Here is a 22,473-nt window from a genome sequence, read left to right as displayed (position 1 = left end):
TGAATATTTACATACATACTTCGAGGAGCAACTTCATCGATAACATTAATAAAATATCACAATGACAGTTCTTATCTATCACAAATATTTATATTACATAATTTTTTAAATAATTCAATTATGTTTTTATCTATTCCCTCTATTTGATTCAATCAATACTAAGAAAAATATTTTTTATGCAAACAAAAAAATTAATAATGAAATTCAACATCTCAACTTCAGTTATCGTTTATATATGTATAACAGAGGTATATATATATGTTGATGAATATACATTATATAAATTAACATAATTGGTTAAAATAAACATGCAATCCATGAAGAGCGTATACTTATGTGCAATAGTTCTTGCCATTGTCATTAGACCGAATGCAGCCTTCAAGTTCGATTATGTATCTGGGGATAGAAGGGTTCAAGAGGGAGTAGAAATTCGTTTGCTGTCTTTGGTAAGAAACATATTATTTTAGTCTTAAGTGATGAAATGAAGAAAATAATTTTTAAGTTCTTTGTGGATGAACTTTTTATGTTTACGGGTTTAATGGACCCCAAATAGTAAATATATCCCATTTCCCAAAGTGGGATATTGCAATTATACAGGGTTGTTCAGGTAAATCTGGACTACCTTTAATTGAATCCTGATTAATAAGGGAAGCAAGTTTTTTTTATGTACAAGTTCTAATAATATAAAAGAAAAACAATCATTCGTTCGTTACGAGGCCTAAATGATTTGCAGGCCTTGACCACGTCCGTGGGGTAGACTTTGTCCTAGTACTTGATGATGGAGGCCTTCAAGGAGTCGATGCTGTTGTGTGAATTGGCAGAGTTCGTCCTTTCTGACTTCTTTTAAAAGAAGTAATCCGTAGGATTAATATCAGAGAATTACAGAGCCAGGACTTAGGGTCCCAAAATGGAATCTTTTCAACAAGCTTTAGGTCATATGGGCCTTGTGAGAGGGGATGAGTGTTGTTGAAATATGAACTTGACAGCATTGCTCAGATTTTATCAAAAGTTTAACTTGGTTAGACATGAGTTCACCCATCCCCTCTATTGGCTCAAGGAGGATTGGGGGTATGAAACTGATTTTGCTCCCAATGATCTCAAGGGTTATTATGCTGACCACAAACTTGGTTTTAATGACGTGGGGGATATAAGCTCTCTCTGTGGCTAAACATCTTTTGTTCTGGATGTTGTGGGATCTATAGAAAGTCCATTGATACTCATCCAAATAAAAGATGATTCGGTTACCATGGGACTTCAAATCGTTACGCAATTTTCTTCCATGGGCAGCCCGATTGCTCTTTATTTTCTCTGTAAGGATATGCCTTTTGTAGAGGCGGTATGACTTCATCATCAGGTCAGTGTTTATGATCTTGGAGACCATAAACGGCTTACTGGGCGCTTTCTGGCTAGAAAGTTAATGGGAATACCATGAGATGCCTTCATAGACCGTTTTATGCCTACGATGAATCTGAGAGTGCATTTTTTATCCCTCGGGGACTAATGGGCTTTTCTCTGATATGTTCCTCTTCCTACCAGCGGTTGTAAACGTCGTGGACTGTGCTCTTTGCATACCTGAGCATCTTTTTAATGTACGCTGGGTTGTCCCACGTAAGCCAATTAAATGATGGTATTCCTCTGGGTCTCATCCATCGCAAATACTTGTTTTTAATTAAAAGTTGCACAATTAACTTAAGCTAACAGTCAACATCTCACTTTAAAATTGAAATAACCGAGTTAAATGCTTTCTTTATTGTTTAGGAAGTAGTTAAATATAGTACAAATGTACTTGAACAACCCAGTATTACTTATATCCTGTGTTTCATCATTACCTCCACCAACAAAGTTGAATGGAGATTTTTCAAAAAATAATTTTGATAGACATTTTTTTAACTGATAAAAAAATGTTAAAAATTTTGTTTTTCTAAAATTGTATTAAGGAACAAAAGAAAAAAAAAGTTGAGAAGTATGATGATCTGTGTATTGCGCGCATCCTTTTTTTATTTATTTAGAAAGGAAAGATCATAACTTTCTTATGTTATTCTCTATTTTTGCCCCATAACATATCTTTAGAAAAAAATTTATAAATATTTTTTATTGGTTAGAATAATACCTATCGTAATTAATAGGTGTAAAATTATTATTAATGATTAATCTTAATTGAGTAAATAAAGAGCTTGTGTCGCCTTTCAAACTTTGAACGAGATCTTCTACCTAAAAATGATATCGTAGGGAAATTAAATTATGCATTGGTTATGTACTTAATACATGACTACTTTTCTGAGGTAGTTTTTTAGTAAGTGTGTTTATCCCAACAAAGAAACAACAAGTATGAAATTTTAAACTTGTGGAGGCGTGAGGGCCCGTTTTGGAGTCCCACAAAGTTTGGCCCCCTTCGAAAGACCTTTGAACTTGAGTAAGTGTCCCATAACTCTATTAAGAACATACCAATTCTTTCTTTTTTTTGCATTAAAATACTTTCAAAAGTAAGACCTCTAATTCATATTTAATAAAAAATTGTATATGTGCAAAAAATACAATTAAAACATTGTTGCAAAATTAAAAAAGTAAGAATAGCACCAAATTACAATTTTTTTAAATAAAACGACTGAATTTTCTATTATGGCGATTATGACCTATTCCAGTTATATACCTAAATGAAGGTAATCCAATGGAGATACCAACTCTAATTTTTTACACACATATAGAATATGTGTTGGTTGAAGTTCTTACAAAATATTGGCAAAATCTATTTCGAAGCTTGGCTTGGGTGCCATTATTAATATTTTGCAATAATGTTTTCTCGATATTTTTTTGCACATATGTCATGTTTTAAGAAACATGAATAAAAGCTCAAACTAAGTCTTTTAATGCAAAAAAATAATAATGAAAATGGTGTATTCTAAGTGAAATCATGGCTTACTCAAGTTCAAAGGTCTTTCAAAGGGCGCCAAACTTTGAAAGACTCCCAGACAGGCCCTCACACCTCCACTTGTCTATTTAAAAAAAAAATGACATTATTTATTTAGAGAAGTTACACGCAAAAAATTTTATATTTAAACATTTTAGTTTTAATTTTTTTATCAAACTCCGTGACGGTGATGACAAATGGTTTGTACAATTGACATGGAAACTTCAGAGATAAGTGATCTTGAAGAAATTCTTTCAACTGAAGTCTGAAGTTTCAATTTTATTTGGCCTCACAAACTTTAGGTTTTGGGTTGGTGATTGTTTTCACCTAGTCTCTTTATCATAATGGTAGTTTAAAACATGAATTAGAAAGGACTTCAAGTGAAATAAGACCTTTTTTTTAAGGCGGAAAAAAAGAATTCCACAATTATTTCATAATATATATACAAGTTTATGAGGGCGAAACCTCCGCAAGGTAAAACTTTCTAGGGTGAAAATTCCTGAGACAAATTTTCCGGTCCCCATTAAGTTTTAATATTTTGTGTTGCTGAATATTACTTAAAGTCTATCATTGAATAAAGTCAGAAATTTCTAAAGAAGGATGGTGAATACCAGAAAATATACTGATTCACTTAGTCAGAAATAAAATTACGCACTGTTAGAATTAACTGAACTAATAACGAATTTGTAGATTTTTTTTTTTTGCGTATCTGATTGAAAATAAGTATATTTTCAAATGCATTATTTAATAATAATTTCAAATATGTATTTATCCCTATATCTTGTGGGTCTACTTTTGAGAAAGAGCAAAGTTTGAATCATAATTTATATTAGCTGTATTCAGCTATAATTAATTATGTACATAATTATTTATACAAAAAGTAAAATAAAGCCTATCTGGTGACCGGAAGATTCTCCCCATTTTCACCCTCATCAACGATTTTGGACAGTTGTTAAGGACGAAATAGAGTATCGAGGTGTCATTCAATATTTTTAGTATATAATGGATGAAACTTTGTAGAGTAACTGTAATCATATACTAGATATATGTGACTAGCTGTCTCAGCCATTTTATACAACAAATATAGAATGACAAAACAAATACAAAATCCATACTCGATTCAGTCCATTTTCACTAAAACAATCACATCAACACACTCAAAACCTTATTAGATTACAACTACACGTCCAAATTGGCTGAAACTTTCGTAAGTAACTCTTAACAAATGCTAGATAGATGTGACTAGCTTTTATTTACAAGCACTACTATCTTCACGTTGAGGTCAGTAACTGCATTAACAGTATATGTAAAGATTTGAATAAAATAAGAACGCTGGTATGTTAAAATGAATTTTTGTAAAATTTTTGTTAAAAAACGTTCTAGAGAAAAGAAAACGTCATATGAATAGATATAATTACTATTATATCGATTAGTTACGTCTAAGTGTGTTCATGAAAAACGTACAAAAATACTGAGGATTTCTTGGGGAGTACTCTTATATTTTATTTAAATAAAGTTTGTGTTTTAGTCAACGCCTAATAACTCTGGTCAATGTCGGGTACCATAGCTAGTCATCAAAACATTCTATTAAATATGCGTAATTACATGGTTTATGTGCATGTTTAAGAAAAACGAACAAAATATTTCTTGATCCACATTTTGACTACTTTCATTTCAAATTACATCACAATGCGATCTCAACTTTTCACCTAAAATAGAAAATAGGCCAGAAATTATAATACTATTATAATACAGTTGTTACTAATACATATTTAATATAGATTCATAAGAACTTTTCAAATCGGAGTTCAGCACCCAAAAAACAAAAATTAGGAGAAATTATCTTTTTGAGTTATTAGGATAATGGTCTTACTTTTACAGTATCGTACAACCATTTGACCAAAAATAAACAAGGGAAAATCCCAAAATCAGTTGGTAGCAATGTGTCAATTTTTCCCGCCATTGGAATGATTAAATTAATAATTAATGCAAATTGCTCAGAGCCGCTTAACAAGAGGTAATTCTTATTCAACCCGTCAACATTCATAACAATTGAGGTAGATAAATTGACAGCTGATTACCAAATACCAAATTTTGAATTATTTAAATTATTAATTATAATAAAAAACTATAAATTAAGGTAAAGAAGAATTTTTGTAGTGCTAAATGAGATATTTTTTTTATATATTCATGCAATAGAAGTATAGAATTATGCATTGGGGGAGTGACCTGTATGTATTTGATTTGATATCTAGATTTAAAACTTTTGGTTATTAATTTTTATTTACACAAACTTGTGATTAAAAAGGTTGCTAAATAAATATTGATTAGGTTCCGATTACTGAAATTTTACAATATTGAAATGATCGGATTAAAAATAAAGTAAATACCTGATAAACATTAAATTTTGCAATTATTTTACTTGTTTCTTGTCTGACATACATTATTTTAAGAAATGTATCATGAATAAAATGTTTTTATTGTCCTAACAATACTAAAAAACAAAAAACAAAGTTTAAATAGTAAAAATTAGTACTTTTTTTTGAGATTACACCCAAAAAAGCAATGCTTACAACATGTGAACAGCTATAAAAAAAAAATCTCAGAAATTATCTTCACGGAAGAAAAAAGTAAGTTACAGGAACTTTTATATGATCCAAAGAGTCAAAACCTGTATTGGGTATTCTGAGTTTCTAGAGGACAATTTATTAAAAGGTCCTTTTCAACTTCATTGTGTTTATTATGTTCATATAGTCTCTGCTATTCAGAGCAGTCCAAGCAGTATACAACTGAATTTGTAGACGTTGTTTATCACTTTGCTGATGGGGTAACAAAAAAGATCTTGCTTATGGCGTTGATGTTGTGAATCGTACTTCCACTATTCCTTCTTCTAAGGAGGATGTATGTGCAAAGAGTTAGTTTGGAAGGATGAAGATACAGTCCTTGTAATGCATGCATCCCGGTGTAGTACATAGTTTTAAAAAGGAAATATATAACTATAGATATTCTTTGCGTATGAAGAAAGGCATGAGTCAAAACCTCTATAACTGCTTTATAAGAGTTTATTTCATTTTATTATTATAAGCCTATCATCAGATTTTGAAACCTTTAGGCTTCTTCAAAAATAAACTATATAATTATATGTTTATGTATATATTTTTAACGGAAAACGAGTAAATTTAACCTTTTAAGTCTTTACACCAAAAATACTTTCATGACCAAAATCAATACCCCTTTAGGGAATAGTTCCATGTACAAAAAAAAACAACCTCATTCTCTTAATTTTTCAATGTAGAAAATACAAGTTTACACTATATTTGTTTAGTCAATATTGATCAATCATTCATGTATTGTAGGTAACATATATTTCAACCCATGGGTTTGATTCCATTTGCTCTTTTCTATTTCTGTGTCAAATGTGTTCAGATGGGGTTATATTCTTAATTTAAGAGGTCATATGAATGTGGATAAAATTAGTTCTTTTGAGTGCGGATTTAACCCTAATGTTAGTTATCTAAGAATATCGTCTGTACATTTCTTTAGATTTTTGGGATTTGACTTGGAGTTAGGTATTCTATTTCAATTCTTGAGAATTGAAGGCCAAGGGAATAGGGCAGAGCAGTGGCGTCGTTAGCCTATAAGTTCCTGCACTCCCCCCCAAAAGAAGTAATTTCGTATTTATCACTTTATTTATTTTAATTTTAATATGCCCAATTCTGTTTGATAAATTGTTGCGAACGAGAATCCAACTTTATAATACTCTTCTCGTAGAAACCCTTGTCCCAATTGACAAATAAATTGGACAACCAATTTTCACAGGTCTATATTGCGGGCAAATTTGTGCCCCCATGCGCGTTGGCAATAGATAGCAACAGGCTGTGGTCACTAGGTGCCAGGCCTGGAATGAAGGGTGGATACATAAAAGCTTCCTATTCGAGCTCCCTTAGCTTATGAAATGTCATCAAAGATGTGTGCGGCCTTGAGTTGTCTTGATGATCTCTTGTTGTCTCCTATTCACCAATGCTGGCAGCTTTTGTTCCATTACCAGCTTCTATTAGTCGATTTGCCCAGAGTAGAGTGCATAATTGTGTGGGGGGAATTGCTCGTACCACTGTTTTGCAACACGAACCGAAAGAGTATCGGTCCCGTATACATTGCAAATTTTCTTTCCACGTGTTTTTGTCTTTCAGGGAGTAAAAATGTAAAATATGGCGAATTTCTTCCTATGTGACCTTTATACTCGACATACGGTCATTGACGACCGAACTGGCCAAGTGCAATATTGTCAAAAAACAAACAAAAAAACAACGTTTGTAGTATATACTCGCATCTTTATAGCACTTTATTGTATGATCTGGTGCGACCAATCATGAACAAGATATACAAAGTTAAAAAGGAGGGGAATACGATATTACTTCACCAACCTAATATATTTATAAGTTTATTTTGGTTTTATCAAACATGTAATACAAAACAGTCAAACAGATCAGTCTGAAATTTAGTAAGTGAAAATATTTAAGTAAGTTACAATAATCATACTTAATTTTTTGAGGACTCCAAGGTCATTTAGAGCCTTTTATGACCTAAATAAAACCTCCTTGACATGATCTCTTTCTATATATATCTCCTTCTGTCTATCTCTTTATATATCCCTCTCTTTTCTTCTACCTTCATTCATTGTTTCAATTCAGCCCTACAACGTGGGCACCCTCTGCTAACATATATTGGCAATAAAATCGACTGATAGAAGCTGGTAATCGAACAGAAGCTACCAGCATTGGTAAATAGGAGACAACAAGAGATCATCAAGACAACTCCAGGCCGCACACATCTTTGATGACGCACCAGAAGCTCAGGGAGCTCGAATCGGAAGTTTTTATGTATCGACCCTTCAGTCCAGACCTGGAACCTAATGAATACAGCCTGTTCCAGGTCCATTTACATAAAAAAATACAATGCTGATAATTTTAAGGGCCAAGACCCGAAATGATGAAAACTATCATTCGCCTTGGACTGAGATATATTTAGGTTGTATGGTATTTATCTGATTACTAGGGATGGGAATTTTGTATGAGTGGGTAAAATTTTTTTTTGAGTGATGTGGCTAATTTTAAAAACAAATTTTTAATAAATTTTTTTAAGTGTTTTAGATATCTTTAGGTTTTGGTTTACGAGGTGGAGGGCTACAATTTTTATTTATTCTTTTAAATATTAAAAGAGTGAATACTAGTATTTTATAAAGTCAAAGTGAGGATTTTGAGGGTAGGTATATGCATCATATACGGACATACCACAAAACCATAGTACGATTAAAAAAATTCATATTATATACAGGTACTATGTTATAATGCCGAGAAACAGCGAGTAACCCATTGCTAGTATTATTACATAGATGTATTGTTTCACCAGTCAAAGCAATCATCTAACTTCCCATAAATATCTAATTTATGCCAAAAACGTAAAATTTTGTATATACATTGTTTTCCCAGATAGTTCTTTTTTTTATATTGAATTAATTTTCTAACTAACAAAAAAAAGTATAAATTAATAATTTAAACGTGAGTACAAAAATGGCATGTTGAGTGTAATTATTTATTTATTAATGTTTAATTTAAATACAACAACAACTCCTTCATCTACCTACCAACTTAATTCTTTTTTTTTTACCTGGGGAAATAACCTGAATAACCTGAAGTGAGAATGAGTAGATTATGTCCAATACAAATTAACGTTTGAGATATAATAAAGCTAGGACTAAATATATTGTTCAACAGACATTAAAAGTATAAGTCCTTTATTTTTATGTCCCATGTTGAATGGACTAAAAAAGATAAAAAACCCACACGCACCAATCGTTCTTCTTTTTACTAATTTCCAAACATGGTTTTTCTTTACAAAAGTCTCATCCCTACTTATATTAGAGGAGATTAGAAAAAGCTGCAACATTTTTTGTTTTTGGATCCGTTCGATGTTGTAATTTCGACTCAAACAGATTAAATTTAATACAAGATACCAACATATCATGTCTGCTATTCTAATAACCTATTTAAAGATTATATCCGTCTGTAATTTTTCCAAAAATTGCAGTTGAATGTTGCAACCTCATAAATTTTATAGCAGGGGACAGTTACAAACATTCTGATGCCCTCTAAATTTTTATTATATATATGTTGTACAATTTGCAACTTGTGCATATATGGAAATTGCACAAGTTGAAAACAAAAAATGAGATGAATAATTTTAAATGAAGGATTTACATTATATTGAATGAGAATAATACAATTATTGAATATTCTATAAATGATTGATACATTAATGGTGTAATTTTTGATTATTTTAATACAAACTACTAAAATATAAGTACTCTGTGGCACGTTATAAAGTTTAATTGTCCACAGTTATATTACTTATAATTATATAATAACTAGCTAATTTTAAAACATCAAAATAAAAATTAAATTATCTGTAAAGTAATTAAATAATGCATTTTATGACACAGAAATTGCAACTTGTATGGACAATGGACATCGTTATCTCTAGCTTCTCCAAGGCCCTTGCTCCCTAATAACCATGTTTATTTCCAAATACAAATATCTATGAAACAATGAATAGAATAAAAAAAAAAGGAGGAATAATGTTCTTTTTGGAACTGACTCTTTGTATTGGGCCTAAAAATATTTTAAAATTTATCCTTAGTTACTTAATTTAGAACTTTGATTTAACTATTAGTATTGAAACTCGGTGGAAGGCCGGATTATTTTTGGATCCGTGTTAGAGATTTTTTGTGGACCGATTTGGACCAATACTTTGGTGCAAACCGCGATCTGAAACTGTAGACCGAATTTTAATCTTTTTTAAATCGTTAACCCATTTTTTTCGGTCTCAATCTGTGGACTGATTTTCTTGTCATATTCGGACTTATGAGCTTTACAAAAATGATTTATGCAATCCATTTAACTCCATATTACGTTATTGTACTGATGTTCACAATTTTGAAAAACATATAGTTTATAGAAAATCGGTCTAGATCGAATTTTAAATGAAATCGATCCAGATGATTTTTTATTTATGACCGATCTAGGACATAAATTTTTTTAATGTTCCTTTAATAGGTCAGATGGAAAATTATACTACTTCAATAACTCCATCTGATCTAGGTATTGTCTTTAAAGTCTATATACATTAAGTATATTTTCTTCTATAGGAACGACCGAGACGCGACCCTACGCTCATTGAGTTAGAGGAAAATAATGTTCCCGATCATGTTTTCCATTGAGCTACGTTATTCCAATTGTTCTTTTGAGGCAGGTATTTACAAGATTAGATGGCTCGACTAAAAATTATAAAGGTCTCAAACCGATCTACGATTGTCAGACTGAAACCCAATTGATACGGGGAAAAAAAAAAAGAAGTTATAGCCAAATCAATGAATAACTAACTATACTATTATAAAAATTATTCCTGGTTGCTTGTGTTGGAGTAGACTACAAAAATAGAAAGAATGCGTTCTAATCAGTCCAATCCAGATTAATTTTGTCTCTCCTAAGATCGGTTCCTATAAGTCTTTTATGGTAACTAAAACACCTGAAAGAAAGTAATTACTAACTTTGTCATTTCACCTGTTTTTTTAAGAGCTAAAATACCTGAATTTTAAATAAGAGGTGTGTTGCTCCAACGTTTAATATTATTTAAGTATTATACGTTCCAGCTATCATTGATTATTTTCTTCAGTCCTAGTTAGAGCTGAAGAAAATATAAGATAGCTAGGACCGTAGAACTTGAGGACCAAATAAGTGGTCATGAAATACTCAATCTGTTTTCTCATAGATTATACAAATTTTCAAGTCTTTATTTCTAAACTACATACAAATAAAAAACAATTATATTAATTAAGGAGCAGTTTAAAGCAATTTATCATATTTGTCTATTTTGACGACTTTAAAAAAATTATCTTGAATGCTATAAATACAAGGAAGAAGTTAAATACATAAGTGGACAACAAGAGGATAATGATTCAATATTGTACTACCCTGAGCTTGATCTTTTATTCTTGTGTATGAATATTGAATAAGAAAGTGTGCAGTCGTAATTTACAAACATATACAGGGTGTGCAAGCGATTTTTTTTTCAAACGCAGTTTTCTCTCCAAACGGTTATCAGATTTAAAAAATAAAGTCAGATTCTGAAAGCTTGATAGATTTTGATTTATTTTATTTTGTAAAATCACCTCCAGTCTCGGTTACAGTCTCTCTACGAGGCCGAAAGAACGAGAAGGCCTCCTCCACTAGGTGCCTTAGCAAATCCTGGAATAATTCATCAGAGTCAAATCCAGAAAGTTTGTAGGCCAAAACTCCAGCGAGATATAGTAGTCAAAATTGTCTTGGAACCATTTGATACATTTTTCGAGGTGTGGCAGGGAGCTGAGTCCTGCTGGGACATGTTAGGCCTTACATTGGTTTTATTTAACACCCAGATGGGCATTAGTATTGTCCCTGATAATTTAGGGGACACAAGTCGTCAATATGGTTTTGGAGCCACTTGAGACTATTTTAGTAAAAATAATAATAAAAAAATCGGTCATGTAGATCTAAAAGCCCTATTTAGTACTTTAAAATTAAGCAGTGGTGTCACTAGCCCCTTTTTTGGGAGGAAGGGAGGCTTGAGCCCCTTAAAAGTTTCTGAGCCTCCACCCCTTCATTTTTTTATGTATCATACCCTATTTATATTTATCAGTAGATTTTTGTAGTTAGCAAACTCAAAATGGTCGAACAGGTAAGTTTGAAATTTAGCAAGTATAATTATAAAATAACTAAGTATGTTCCGATGATATATTTTTTTGGTCTCCAAGGTCAGTAAGAGGTTGTTTTGCACCGAAATAAAACTTCATGTATGAGTAATTGACTTCTTCAGGGACTGACACAGACGAATGACACATGGCACATACCTCATGCTCGATCCTCCCCCAGATAAAGAAATCGCATGTGTTCAAATCTGAGCTGTTTTCAAGCCAAAAATTTTGGCATCTACCTTCTTTGTTTCTTTCTATTCCCCTCTTTTCAGCCCTGGATGCGGGTACCCTCTGATAGTACTGGGTGCGTGGACAAAATCTGCCGTTTCAAAAAACCAACAACTACAAGCTTATTTTATAATATTTATTGATAAAATAAAATGAATATCTTTATTAGGATATAGAGCAGCTATTTATTCAATGTAGCCGCCATCTGCGCCCAAATCCCGCTCAATGCGGCTACGAAACCAAGAACAGGCATTTTGGATCTGTGCTGCTTCTATCTCACTGAATTTTTCCTTGATGCAGGTGATGAGAGACTGCTTGGTGTTATGGGAGGAACAGTTGGTCATGTTCTCGACGTAGGACCAGACAAAGTAGTCCAACGGGTTCAAATCCGGTGATGAGGGAGGCCAAGAGGAGAAGGGTACGAATGCAAAAGCATTGCTTTTCACCCATTCTTGCGTCCGCTTAGCTTTGTAGGCCTGAGCCGAGTCCTGCGGCCACATCCACGGTCTGTCGCTGACAACAGACTTGATCCACGGAAACTTGGTCTTCATGACCCTGGGAACGTCTGGGACAATCCTGGTGCTCTTCTCCTCATTTTCTTTTTCCTGTCAACAACGTCCATCGGATCCGATGACTCCTCCAGCTGCTTCCTGAGACTTCTGATTTTTCTAACTGGCATTGATAGAAGGTCAGAGATACCAGCATTGCTTAATTTCATGTGATCACTAAGCATAATCTGAATAGCAGCGCACCTACCTACAATCTCTCTCATTGAACATAATTACTTTTCTTGGCACTTAAAATGATGCTATCGCTACGAGTGTAAACAATAACTGAAGCCTATGACCCGGGAAAAATAATTTTAACACCAAAAACAGATGGATCAGACATCAGCTGATGGAGTAATGTGTTCTTTAAAATGCGGCAGATTTTGTCCACGCGCCCTGTATATATAAAATAAATCTATTTATATAAGTAATTATAAAACAGTGTCGATAATTTTTTCGGGCTAAGCTCCCAAATGATGAAAGCTAGTAATAACATAAGTACTAATGAATGGATATCAAAATAAGAATATGAAAACCATTTTTTACCAAAAAAAGAATACAATAAAAGTTATTAAATCCCCAGCTCATTGCTTAAAACAGTAGCATATCATTCGAATAGGTATAAAGTGTGTTTAATTTTCTCATATAGGTATAAATATATAACAACACTGCACCATTTTATTCTCTCTTTTATTTTATTTTTTTGCTTGCTAAGGCAGGAGTTAGATTTATGTTCTTTAATGAACAAGATCTTTAATTAAAAAGCCGCATGGGCTTGAAAATTAAATCCCTTTAGTTAAAAAGCACACACAACAAACTCATAGTATCCAGCTATGTTTGTTTGTAAAGTAATGAGATATGTGAATTCTAAGCACTTTTGGTATGTTAAAAAAATAATCCGAAAATGAACATGGCAACCAGTGGCGTCACTAGACCTTTTTTTTTTTTTTTGGGGGGCTTGAGACCCACTTAAAGTTTCTGAAGTCTCCAAAAATTTTATCCTACGTAGTATTAAAATAATTTATGTGTGTATCTGATGAACGTTCCCCTTGGGAAAACAATGATAAAATTTCAAAAACGGAGACAAATATAAATACATAGGTATAAAATAAAAGTTGCTCAAAATTTTGAGGTACATATGCAATGCTATGTTTTATTCTGATCAGGCCAGAGATTTTTTAAAAATAAGTTGATTTTTTTGCATAAGATAAGATTGATTCCCAGTACCTCAAAGTTTTTTTAAAGGTTTGGGTTGTCAATTCGAAAATGCACCAGGACAAAAAAGAAAATTAAAAAAAAATAATAGAATTTTTGAACAAACGGAAAATGGGAGAACCTATATTAAATACGAATTAATAAAGGAAATTGGGTAAATGAAGGAAGAGTGGATTAGCAAGTTAGTGAAATCCCGAGATCTCTAGCATGGGCCCTCATGGGCTTGAGTGGATTGGTATGGACTGTTTTCATTAACTCTTCAGAGTACAGTTTGGCTTTTTTGACAGTATTTCTTCCTTTTCAATGTTTCGGACTTTCTGCCTGGCGTAGCCAGTGATCCTGGATACGCTCAGCGTCATTGAGTGCGTGAATGGAACTTGTTCGATCACATTCAACTGTCATTTTCTCGACTTGTACGTAAGCTAGAGAGCTCAAGCTTTTTTGTATAGTAACATATAGTTTATGCTTTAATATATATATTGAAAATATATTAATTTAAATCACTTCCTTCATTAATTATTGAATTACTAAGTGTTTAGATTACAATAAACAACCCAGTATCTCACTTCCACATAAGTTTTTTTTATCCATGAGCAGTAAGTACTATAATAACTTTTTGAAGGTAACAGTAATGGCTAAAAGTTTTTCCATGCAATGACAGTATCTTTATGTACAGCTTTGTCACTCTGAGCCTCATTGATTTACAACTGAGGCTCCTTCGTGCATCGTTTAGGGCTCTGTGAGGTTATTAACGTCAGCAATAAATGTTTAGTCTAAAAAAAACACCATCCAAAATTTTCAAGTCAATCAAGATTTGTCTTTCATTTTTGGTTAGCCATAAAGAAGAAAGGAAAGAAAAGGTTGAGTTTCGTGTATATAGTATTTCTTTCATAAACAACAAATCGTAGCTCAGAAATTTGTTTTTTTCTATTTGTAAAACAAATTTTTTAATCATGATTTTTTGAAGAATTTATATAGATATTAAAGCCCTTAAACACTTAAGCAGTGGCATTGCTACCACTTTTTTTGGGGGGGGGAGTATGAACCCCTGAAAAGCTTTTGAACCCCTACCCCTCCATTTTTTTTATTTAACATATTTATTAGTAGATTTTTGAAGTTATCAAACTCAAAATGGTCGAACATATAAGTTTGAAATTTAGCAAGTATAATTATAAAATAACTAAGTATGTTCCGATTATATTTTTTTGGCCTCCAAGGTCAGTAAGAGGTTGTTTTGCAGAGGAATGCAACTTCATGTATGGGTAATTGACTTCTTCAGGGACTGACACAGACGAATGATACTTGGCACATACCTCATGCTCGATCCTCCCTCAGATATAGAAATCGCATGTGTTCAAATCCGAGCTGTTTTCAGGGCAAAATTTTGGCTCTAAAAGTGAGAACATTTTTTAGCCAAGACATACAGTAATTTTTTGGTCTTGTGAGTGGGTGCATTTTCTTTTGGAAGGTTTAATTTCTTCCTTGGGCTACTCCGACCATCCAGGGAATGTAAATTAATTGTGAAAAGCAAAACCAGTACGATGACAAAGCCATCCAAAATTTTCAAGTAAATCAAGATTTGTCTTTCACGTACGAGTGAGCACATTATAATTACATATTCTTTTAGTTTTTTAGAATAAGAAACTTGCACACTAACAAATACTTAGAATTAACACCCTCAATTATAAATCCTAATCCCCTGAGTGTTATTCTCCGTCATTCATGCGCATACTTAATTAATTATTAGTTTTTGAAATCAATTTATACTTTATGCATATCTTACTCATTTTTAGTATGCGAGTTTTGGTGTTGTGGGGAACCTGAATAGTCTTTTTATTTTGTAAAGTTTTTGTCATTATGAGAAGAGAACCTCTACTGGGTGGAAACTTGAAATTTAAACCCTTGGGAAAAAAACGATAATAGATTTATACATATAACAAAAATGCTTGATAACCTTTTTCTGATATAAAGCCAATCTCAAATTGATTGATTCTATTCGGCCACCCTTAGAATCAATCAAATGGCGACAAGACTCTTGCTAAAAGAGTTCCAAGTACTGCAAATGCATTTCGAGACAAAGAAAACAAGGGAATAATATCTTCTTATTTTTGTTCTTGTGTAGCGAATAACATGAGAACCTGATGTTTAAATGGTTAAAAATGACGTCAGTCAAGAAATGCTTTCCCTGTGACTAAGATGTTGTGTTCTTCATTGCTTATAGGTTGAAAAACATACAAATAACATTCATAAACAAAAATGTCATACATGTATATTTTATATACTACAAATAAGTCTTGATAAAATAAATATACATAAATATTTTTCAAGCACAAATCTTAACCCTTAAATTCACTTTGTTGCACAAATGCAACATCCCAAAAAAAACAACCACATTTTTATTTAATATTTAAATAAAATGTGTCAAATCGCTTTATTTTTTACATCTGAGACAACACTGTTGGTAAGTGTGAGTAGATTTTTGTATAATTTTGCATCAGAAACCACGCCAAGTAGGTAATTATCAATTAATAATTCGGAAAATAAAATGTTCCAAAAGTCTTTTTCTCCATTATGTTATTTCTAAAAAAATTTTTAACCTGATAAAATAATTTTCAGGCCAAAAAATAAAATTTAATAAAGTATGTAAGAGTTAAATAAATCACTTTCGAGATTGCTGTTTTTTTATTATGAAGTTTTATGTCTTCACATTACAACAAACTATAATTGTTGTTATAATGATTCAAAAATGAAAAGTTTATAAGTCGTTTTTTGTCATAGTTTTCTTACTTACTAGGCACTTTTTCCAATTCCAAATAAGATATAGAAATAATGAAAATATTTTTAGAATTTGAAAACATGTGAATGTATTTAGGTTTACGCCGCCCTGGACGTTCCTAGAGAAGGAAATATACATTATGCAAATGATGTAAAAAAAGATAAATATGTATCAACAAACTATATTTTATAATTTTTTTCTTATACCGGCCCGTGCAGAATTATTTACCGATTTTTGTTCAGAACATATTGCGGACAATAATGACATTTGAATGACTTGAGAAACAATTTATTCATACATTTTTAGAATAATAAAATAGTTTGTGATCAAATTTAATCAATGTAGCCACCATTTGACTCAATGCCACTGGTCAGGCGACGTCTGAAGCTGCCACAAACTTGCTGGATGTAATCGGCGTCCATGGAGGCCCAGGCCTTGTTGACAGCAGCCTTTAAGGCATTTATGTTCTTGTGTCGTTTTTTGCAGGCCTTGGTCTCCACGTGCGCCTAGATAGGGAAGTCTAGTGGGTTCAGATCTGGGCTCTGAGGGGGCCAGTAGTCTTTGGCCAAAAATTCATGTTGTCCTTGAGCCACTCCTGAGCTTTCTTGGAAGCGTGGGCGGGTGCTCCATCTTGTTGAAAAACCCAAGGAAAGTTGCCGACTATGGATTTGATCCACGGAAGGACCTTGGACGCCAGAAACTTCACATAATCCTCCGCTGTTAATCTGAGCCAGTGGGACACCATACCGGCTTCATGGCCTTCCCGTTGGATCTCCAAACATCTCCAAAGCTCACAACACGGTCATTTTGCCTGTTGAAAACAGGATCGACCGTAAAAGTTTTCTCATCTGAAAAAATGATGATGCGTCCAGATGAGCTCTTGATATCATTCAAGATTTTCTTGGCACGCTCAAGTCTGACTTCTCGCTGACGTTCAGTTAGCAGAGGGCGTTCAGTACGCCTCAGGGACTTTCCTCCAGCCCTTTTCAATGCCCTTGAAACAGAAGATGTCGACGTTCCCATCTTTCTGGCCATGTCGGCAATGGACCTGTTGGGAGTCCTCTTGAACACTGCCTTTACTTGCCTTGTTGAGACAGTTGGCTTCCTGCCAGCCCCAGTGGAATGCTTGAGATCACTTCCAGCCTCCAAGTGCTTGGAAACGTTGTAAATTGTCTTCAACCAGGCCCCGACCTGTTCCTTAATGTTGTTATGAGGCACTCCCGCTCGGAGGAGGGCTGCAATTTCGATCCTCTTTGTTTCCCGATTGGACATGGTCTCACGTGTGGAAGTTGTTACGCTCTCGCAGGAAGGATTTTTGTTTATCTTAACAGTAAAAATACGAAACAATCAGATTGGTTGCGACAAAACCTCTTAAAAAGTATATTTACATCATTGGTAAATAATTTTGCACGGCCCGGTATTTAGATATGTTAAAATGACGCTAAATTATTATTAAAAAATAAGTATTTTCTGAAAAAAAAAAATACAAATTTTTATTACTTTTCTAAAGGGAAATCTTAAAGAACAACCCACATTTTAGTGCTCTTGATCCCAGTGATAAAGAGCGGGTATTCCTATAGGGAATACCCAAAGTAGCTCCTCGAGACGAAGTAGAACTTTTACGTAATCCTGGTTATTTTTGAAAAATATAAAGTTAAATTTCCTATAATTTTATGTACACTAAGTAATACGCATGTCTTTAAAGTCATACACGTGTATGTACATTGGATAGTAAAGAAAAATTAGATAGAAAACAAAAGACATTAAATTATCTGAAACACGAGGGGATATTAAACTTAAATTAATGTCAGATAGCTGTGTAGTGTGTACTTATATAGGAAAGTATTTTCTCTTGGGCCTTGTCATGGTTTTCATTTTATAGCTAGCTATAATTATATTGCACAATGTAATTTACATAATTTTATTCAAGGTGAGATCCAAAAGAAAGACAGAAAAGAAATAAAAGTTCATAGAAACATTAAAAGCCACCAAATGGTTACCTTAAAGGTATACAGTTTTTGATAACGAAGAAATAGTGCACACTTTTGGAAGAATGAAAAGGAGTACAACATTCAGGCTTTATCACAGTCTTCTATATTGATAAATCTTTCTATTTTTGAAAAAAAAAAATTCCTTGGCTCCTACCATGGCCTACAACCTGGGCTTATAGGAATGCATCACTTCTTGATGAAAGCATCGTACATGGCCACTCACTGCTCCTCAGTAGAGGCTTTGAGGTCATCCAAATTTCAGTGAGGGGTAGCACAAACTCTCTTCTTGACTACGTCACACATGGACTGTGAACAAATGCAAAACTGTTTAACCATAATGCTTTAAGAAGTCGACAATTTCTGGCTTCTCTTCACCCAGTTATCCTTGGTTGCTGTTAAAAGGAGTTGCCGATGTCGTCGGCCATAAAAGATCTTCCTCAAATCCTTTACGTACCTCCTCACAGTCCAATTACTAACATTGAGAGCCTTGGCATGCTTCTTCTCGACTTAGTCGGACTTTTGATGATCGCAGTGCCCACGTCCTCAAAGATCCCGATTTTTCAGCGTCTACCGCTGTCAAGGGACCTCTCAAGGCTCTGACCTGAAGTCGCCATGCTTTTAACTTAGTATACACGACTCCAGGAGTACCGTACGCCCATTATGATCTACTCGACACTCATTTGAGCGTGGAGCAAATAAGACACCGTTTGCTTTTTCGCTTCCATGTTGACAACTGTTGTTTTTTGAAAGTTTGTTACGTTTTATTTATTAACCGAATAGGCCTACTTTTAATATTCACTCTAAAGGAATGCTGATTGATTTAAATTCAAGTCCACGATTTTACCTCGCACACTGAACAGTGTGTGAGTATCATCATTACCATGTAATATCATAGATGTAGATCATTTGAATGCCCTGATTTAGTTGGCAAACCTCTGTGTTGTTTATCATAAGGAACAAATCAATCACGAGATTATACATATATTAGGTACTTAATTCTATTATATGTGTTTATTTTACTGCCACAATCAGATAAACTATTTTGTTGTATATTTTTGCATGATTTATAGTAGTATATATAAATGCCATTTACCTTTATAGTACCGAGGGAAAAAAGTATATTTGCATTAATTGCAATTATAATTGCTGTAAAATGAAATTTAATGAGCAATTTCTACAGTCAAAAAAGGTAGGAGGCCACTGTGTGCACGGAAAATTGCCTGAACAAAATTGCCAGTGTGGAAAATTGCCATCATTTATTAACGAAATCAGAATATATATACCCAAAACTTGTTTTGTGCAAAGGCAAAACCACCAAGCTGGTAAAAAAAAACCCTCCACCACTTGACAAAGATTTAGTTTCCATACAAATACTTCAAATCCCAAGCCCATGGGTCTTTTAGAACTACGGTAGAGACACTATGCATGTCAACCTCCCCGCCAATTCCCAAATATTTAGGGCCTCTCCGAATACATCAAAATGAAACCCGAGCCTATGAGTCATTTAAGACTAAAACAGGGACGCAATGCAGTTTAAAAACGTGCATAGTGGCCCTGTTATTGCACAAAACAAGTTTTGGTCCGACGTATTTTGATTTTGTAATGAAATGACTGGAAATTATCCCAATGGCAATTTTCCACACTAGCAGTTTCTCAAAGGTAATTTTCACCCAATGCCAATTTTTCTAGAACCATAATTCCGGTATTTTATGAGTTACACCAATGGTTAATTTCCCCTTCTTATTTCTAGGTATCAGGAGGAGGTCAGTTATCAAACAATAGTTGGAAAATATGCAAATGGATGAGAGGACAAAACATCTGTGAATTTCAATGGGCTTGCAAAGGGATTGGATGTGCCATAGGTAATCATACTAGGGTTTCATTTTAGTACATTTATATATAAAATAGATCAATAAAGAAATTCGTATTATTATCAGACCCGTAAAAAAAAAAAATACTGAATACAGTTGGGTGTAAAATAATTATATAAATTTCAATTGCCAAATTCTGGAGGTATGTTACTATTTTCTTATTGACTGTTCTTGTCCAGTCCTGCCATATCATTGCTCGACATACAACCGTTATGAAAACGAAAATATTTTTACATACAAAAGTGGTATACATGTACATTTTGAATATATCAAACATGAATATAGGCTTATAATTTACAAATATGGTTGTTTAAATTACCAACTTAGATTTGTATATTTCTTTTACACACACCTCTATTCAGTATTTTTTTAGAGTTATGTATCTTAATAATGAAATACAAGCCTGCTATCCGGCTTTAGGATCATTTTGACCCCTTAAGCACTAATTTCTTGACACAACTCGTCTTTTCGGATTGGAGTCTTTCTGAGCAGTTGACTATTTTATAAGAATATTAATAATTGAAAGGGTGGTCATACAGGATGGTATGTAAATACACCTTTGGTAACTTCATTCACGTTAATTCCATTCTCAATTAATTCATTCCTTGAAAAATTAATCATTGGACATTATATTCCTATGTTGAAAAGGGGTATATTGTGACATCATACGGTGCATGTTTCTAAACTAGTTATTTTGTGTATCACTCTACTGAGAGAGAGAGGCCCGATGGAACTTGCTTATTGCCTACGTAAAATTGAATTTTGAGAAGACAACAGAAAGATAAAAAGGGATGATGATTGTTGATTGATCTGGAAGAGTAGACGAAGTAGTGTTAAAGGATAGTCAACAACAGGGGAAAAATAATGACGGGGTTTACTTTTATCTCTCGAGGTACCAATAATATCCAAGACTTCCATCCCTACTCAATATTAAAGATGACGTCATTTCTAATCCCTAAACACCATAAATCATATCCATCTCCCTACCATCACTACTCATCTTGTGTACCTACTGCCCAGTCTTCCCTATACATCATTACAAGAAAAGCTACGGAACAGTTCAGAAACATAAGCCATATGACGTCACGACTAAATATCCACTTTCAAAATGGGAATGTAATTACCGGCAATGAAAAGGCAGGGAACAAATTTACTCGGAATATAATTACGGGTCATGATTATACATGTTTGCTACTTGAAGGTACATTAATATTTCAAAACTAAACATTTTTTGTCCAATTTTGCAAGAACACAAAAAAGCTGGGTGAAAAATACAGTTGTATAGCGCTAAGACAGAGGTAAAATTTGTCCAGATAAATTTGAATTTGGTAAGAAGAATAAAAAAAATGAGTAGGTCACTTATATTATTACATCCTGTCTATTCAATAATTTCAAGTAGCAATCCTTTCAACATGATTATAAGTAAAGTGATGAACAGTCCTTTTTATCTGTGGGCATGTTCTCGTTTTAATATCCTAGAGGTAAGTTTTTCATAAATTGATAACGGCTTTTTAAATAAGATCTTAAATACATTTTAACATTTTATAAAAAAATAGTAAATAACAAAAACTGATCAAGCCTCTTTTTTGTAAATCAAAATAAACGGTTAACTAACCCTTAGGATATTTATTACAGCGAAACGATTGGTAATTGTAACAAATTTCCAATGATAACTTTTGAGTGAATAAATAGATGTAATACTTAATATATGCCTGAGTCAGTAACTCATCAGACCATTTCCCCAATTATTATCATGTTACTTTCTTAAATGTATATTATTAATTTAACAATTCTCTTTTCTATACCATATAAAAACTCTTATAAAACTTTATGCGTTGATTACGAATCTGTAATTTGTTTTTCTGTATCAAATTTGATTTATGAGAATTTTCAATTAAATTTTTTTGAGTATTTATATCCCATATAAACCTATAAAGGTTCGGAACAAATTTTGAGTAAGAAAAAAAAAACTAAAACGACATGAAATTTAATTTAATCTATGGAAAATTTTATGTTAGTTTCAAATATCTGCTTATATTTACATGCGATTATCCAATCTTGAGTAAACACAATTTATAGATTAAAAAAACCATCGTATTTTATAGATTTGTTTCAAAGGGAATAAAATCTCGGGTTTAAAGTTGTTTT

The 22,473-nt window shown here is 33.0% G+C and overlaps 1 protein-coding gene across 3 annotated transcripts in view; it reads left to right on the top strand.

Annotated features, from left to right (window-relative positions):
• The first annotated feature begins 217 nt into the window (after positions 1 to 217).
• Positions 218 to 22,473, top strand: part of LOC121129301 (uncharacterized) — a 40,421-nt gene continuing 18,165 nt past the window's right edge. For 2 of the 3 annotated variants that reach the window (XR_011783587.1, XM_071893370.1), the window contains exons 1-2: positions 218 to 446; positions 20,205 to 20,316. Coding sequence is in view for 2 of the 3 variants with exons in the window: in XM_071893370.1 (XP_071749471.1) it covers positions 309 to 446; positions 20,205 to 20,316 (250 nt within the window). In the remaining variant the exon portion in view is untranslated. The remainder of the gene's footprint in view (positions 447 to 20,204; positions 20,317 to 22,473) is intronic. The other variant, XM_040725008.2, reaches the window with a different exon arrangement.

This window comes from Lepeophtheirus salmonis, chromosome 14, assembly GCF_016086655.4.
Source record: "Lepeophtheirus salmonis chromosome 14, UVic_Lsal_1.4, whole genome shotgun sequence".
Lineage (NCBI taxonomy): Eukaryota > Metazoa > Arthropoda > Copepoda > Siphonostomatoida > Caligidae > Lepeophtheirus > Lepeophtheirus salmonis.
The sequence above is the reverse complement of the archived record's forward strand: the minus strand, read 5'-3'. Positions and strand labels throughout refer to the sequence as shown.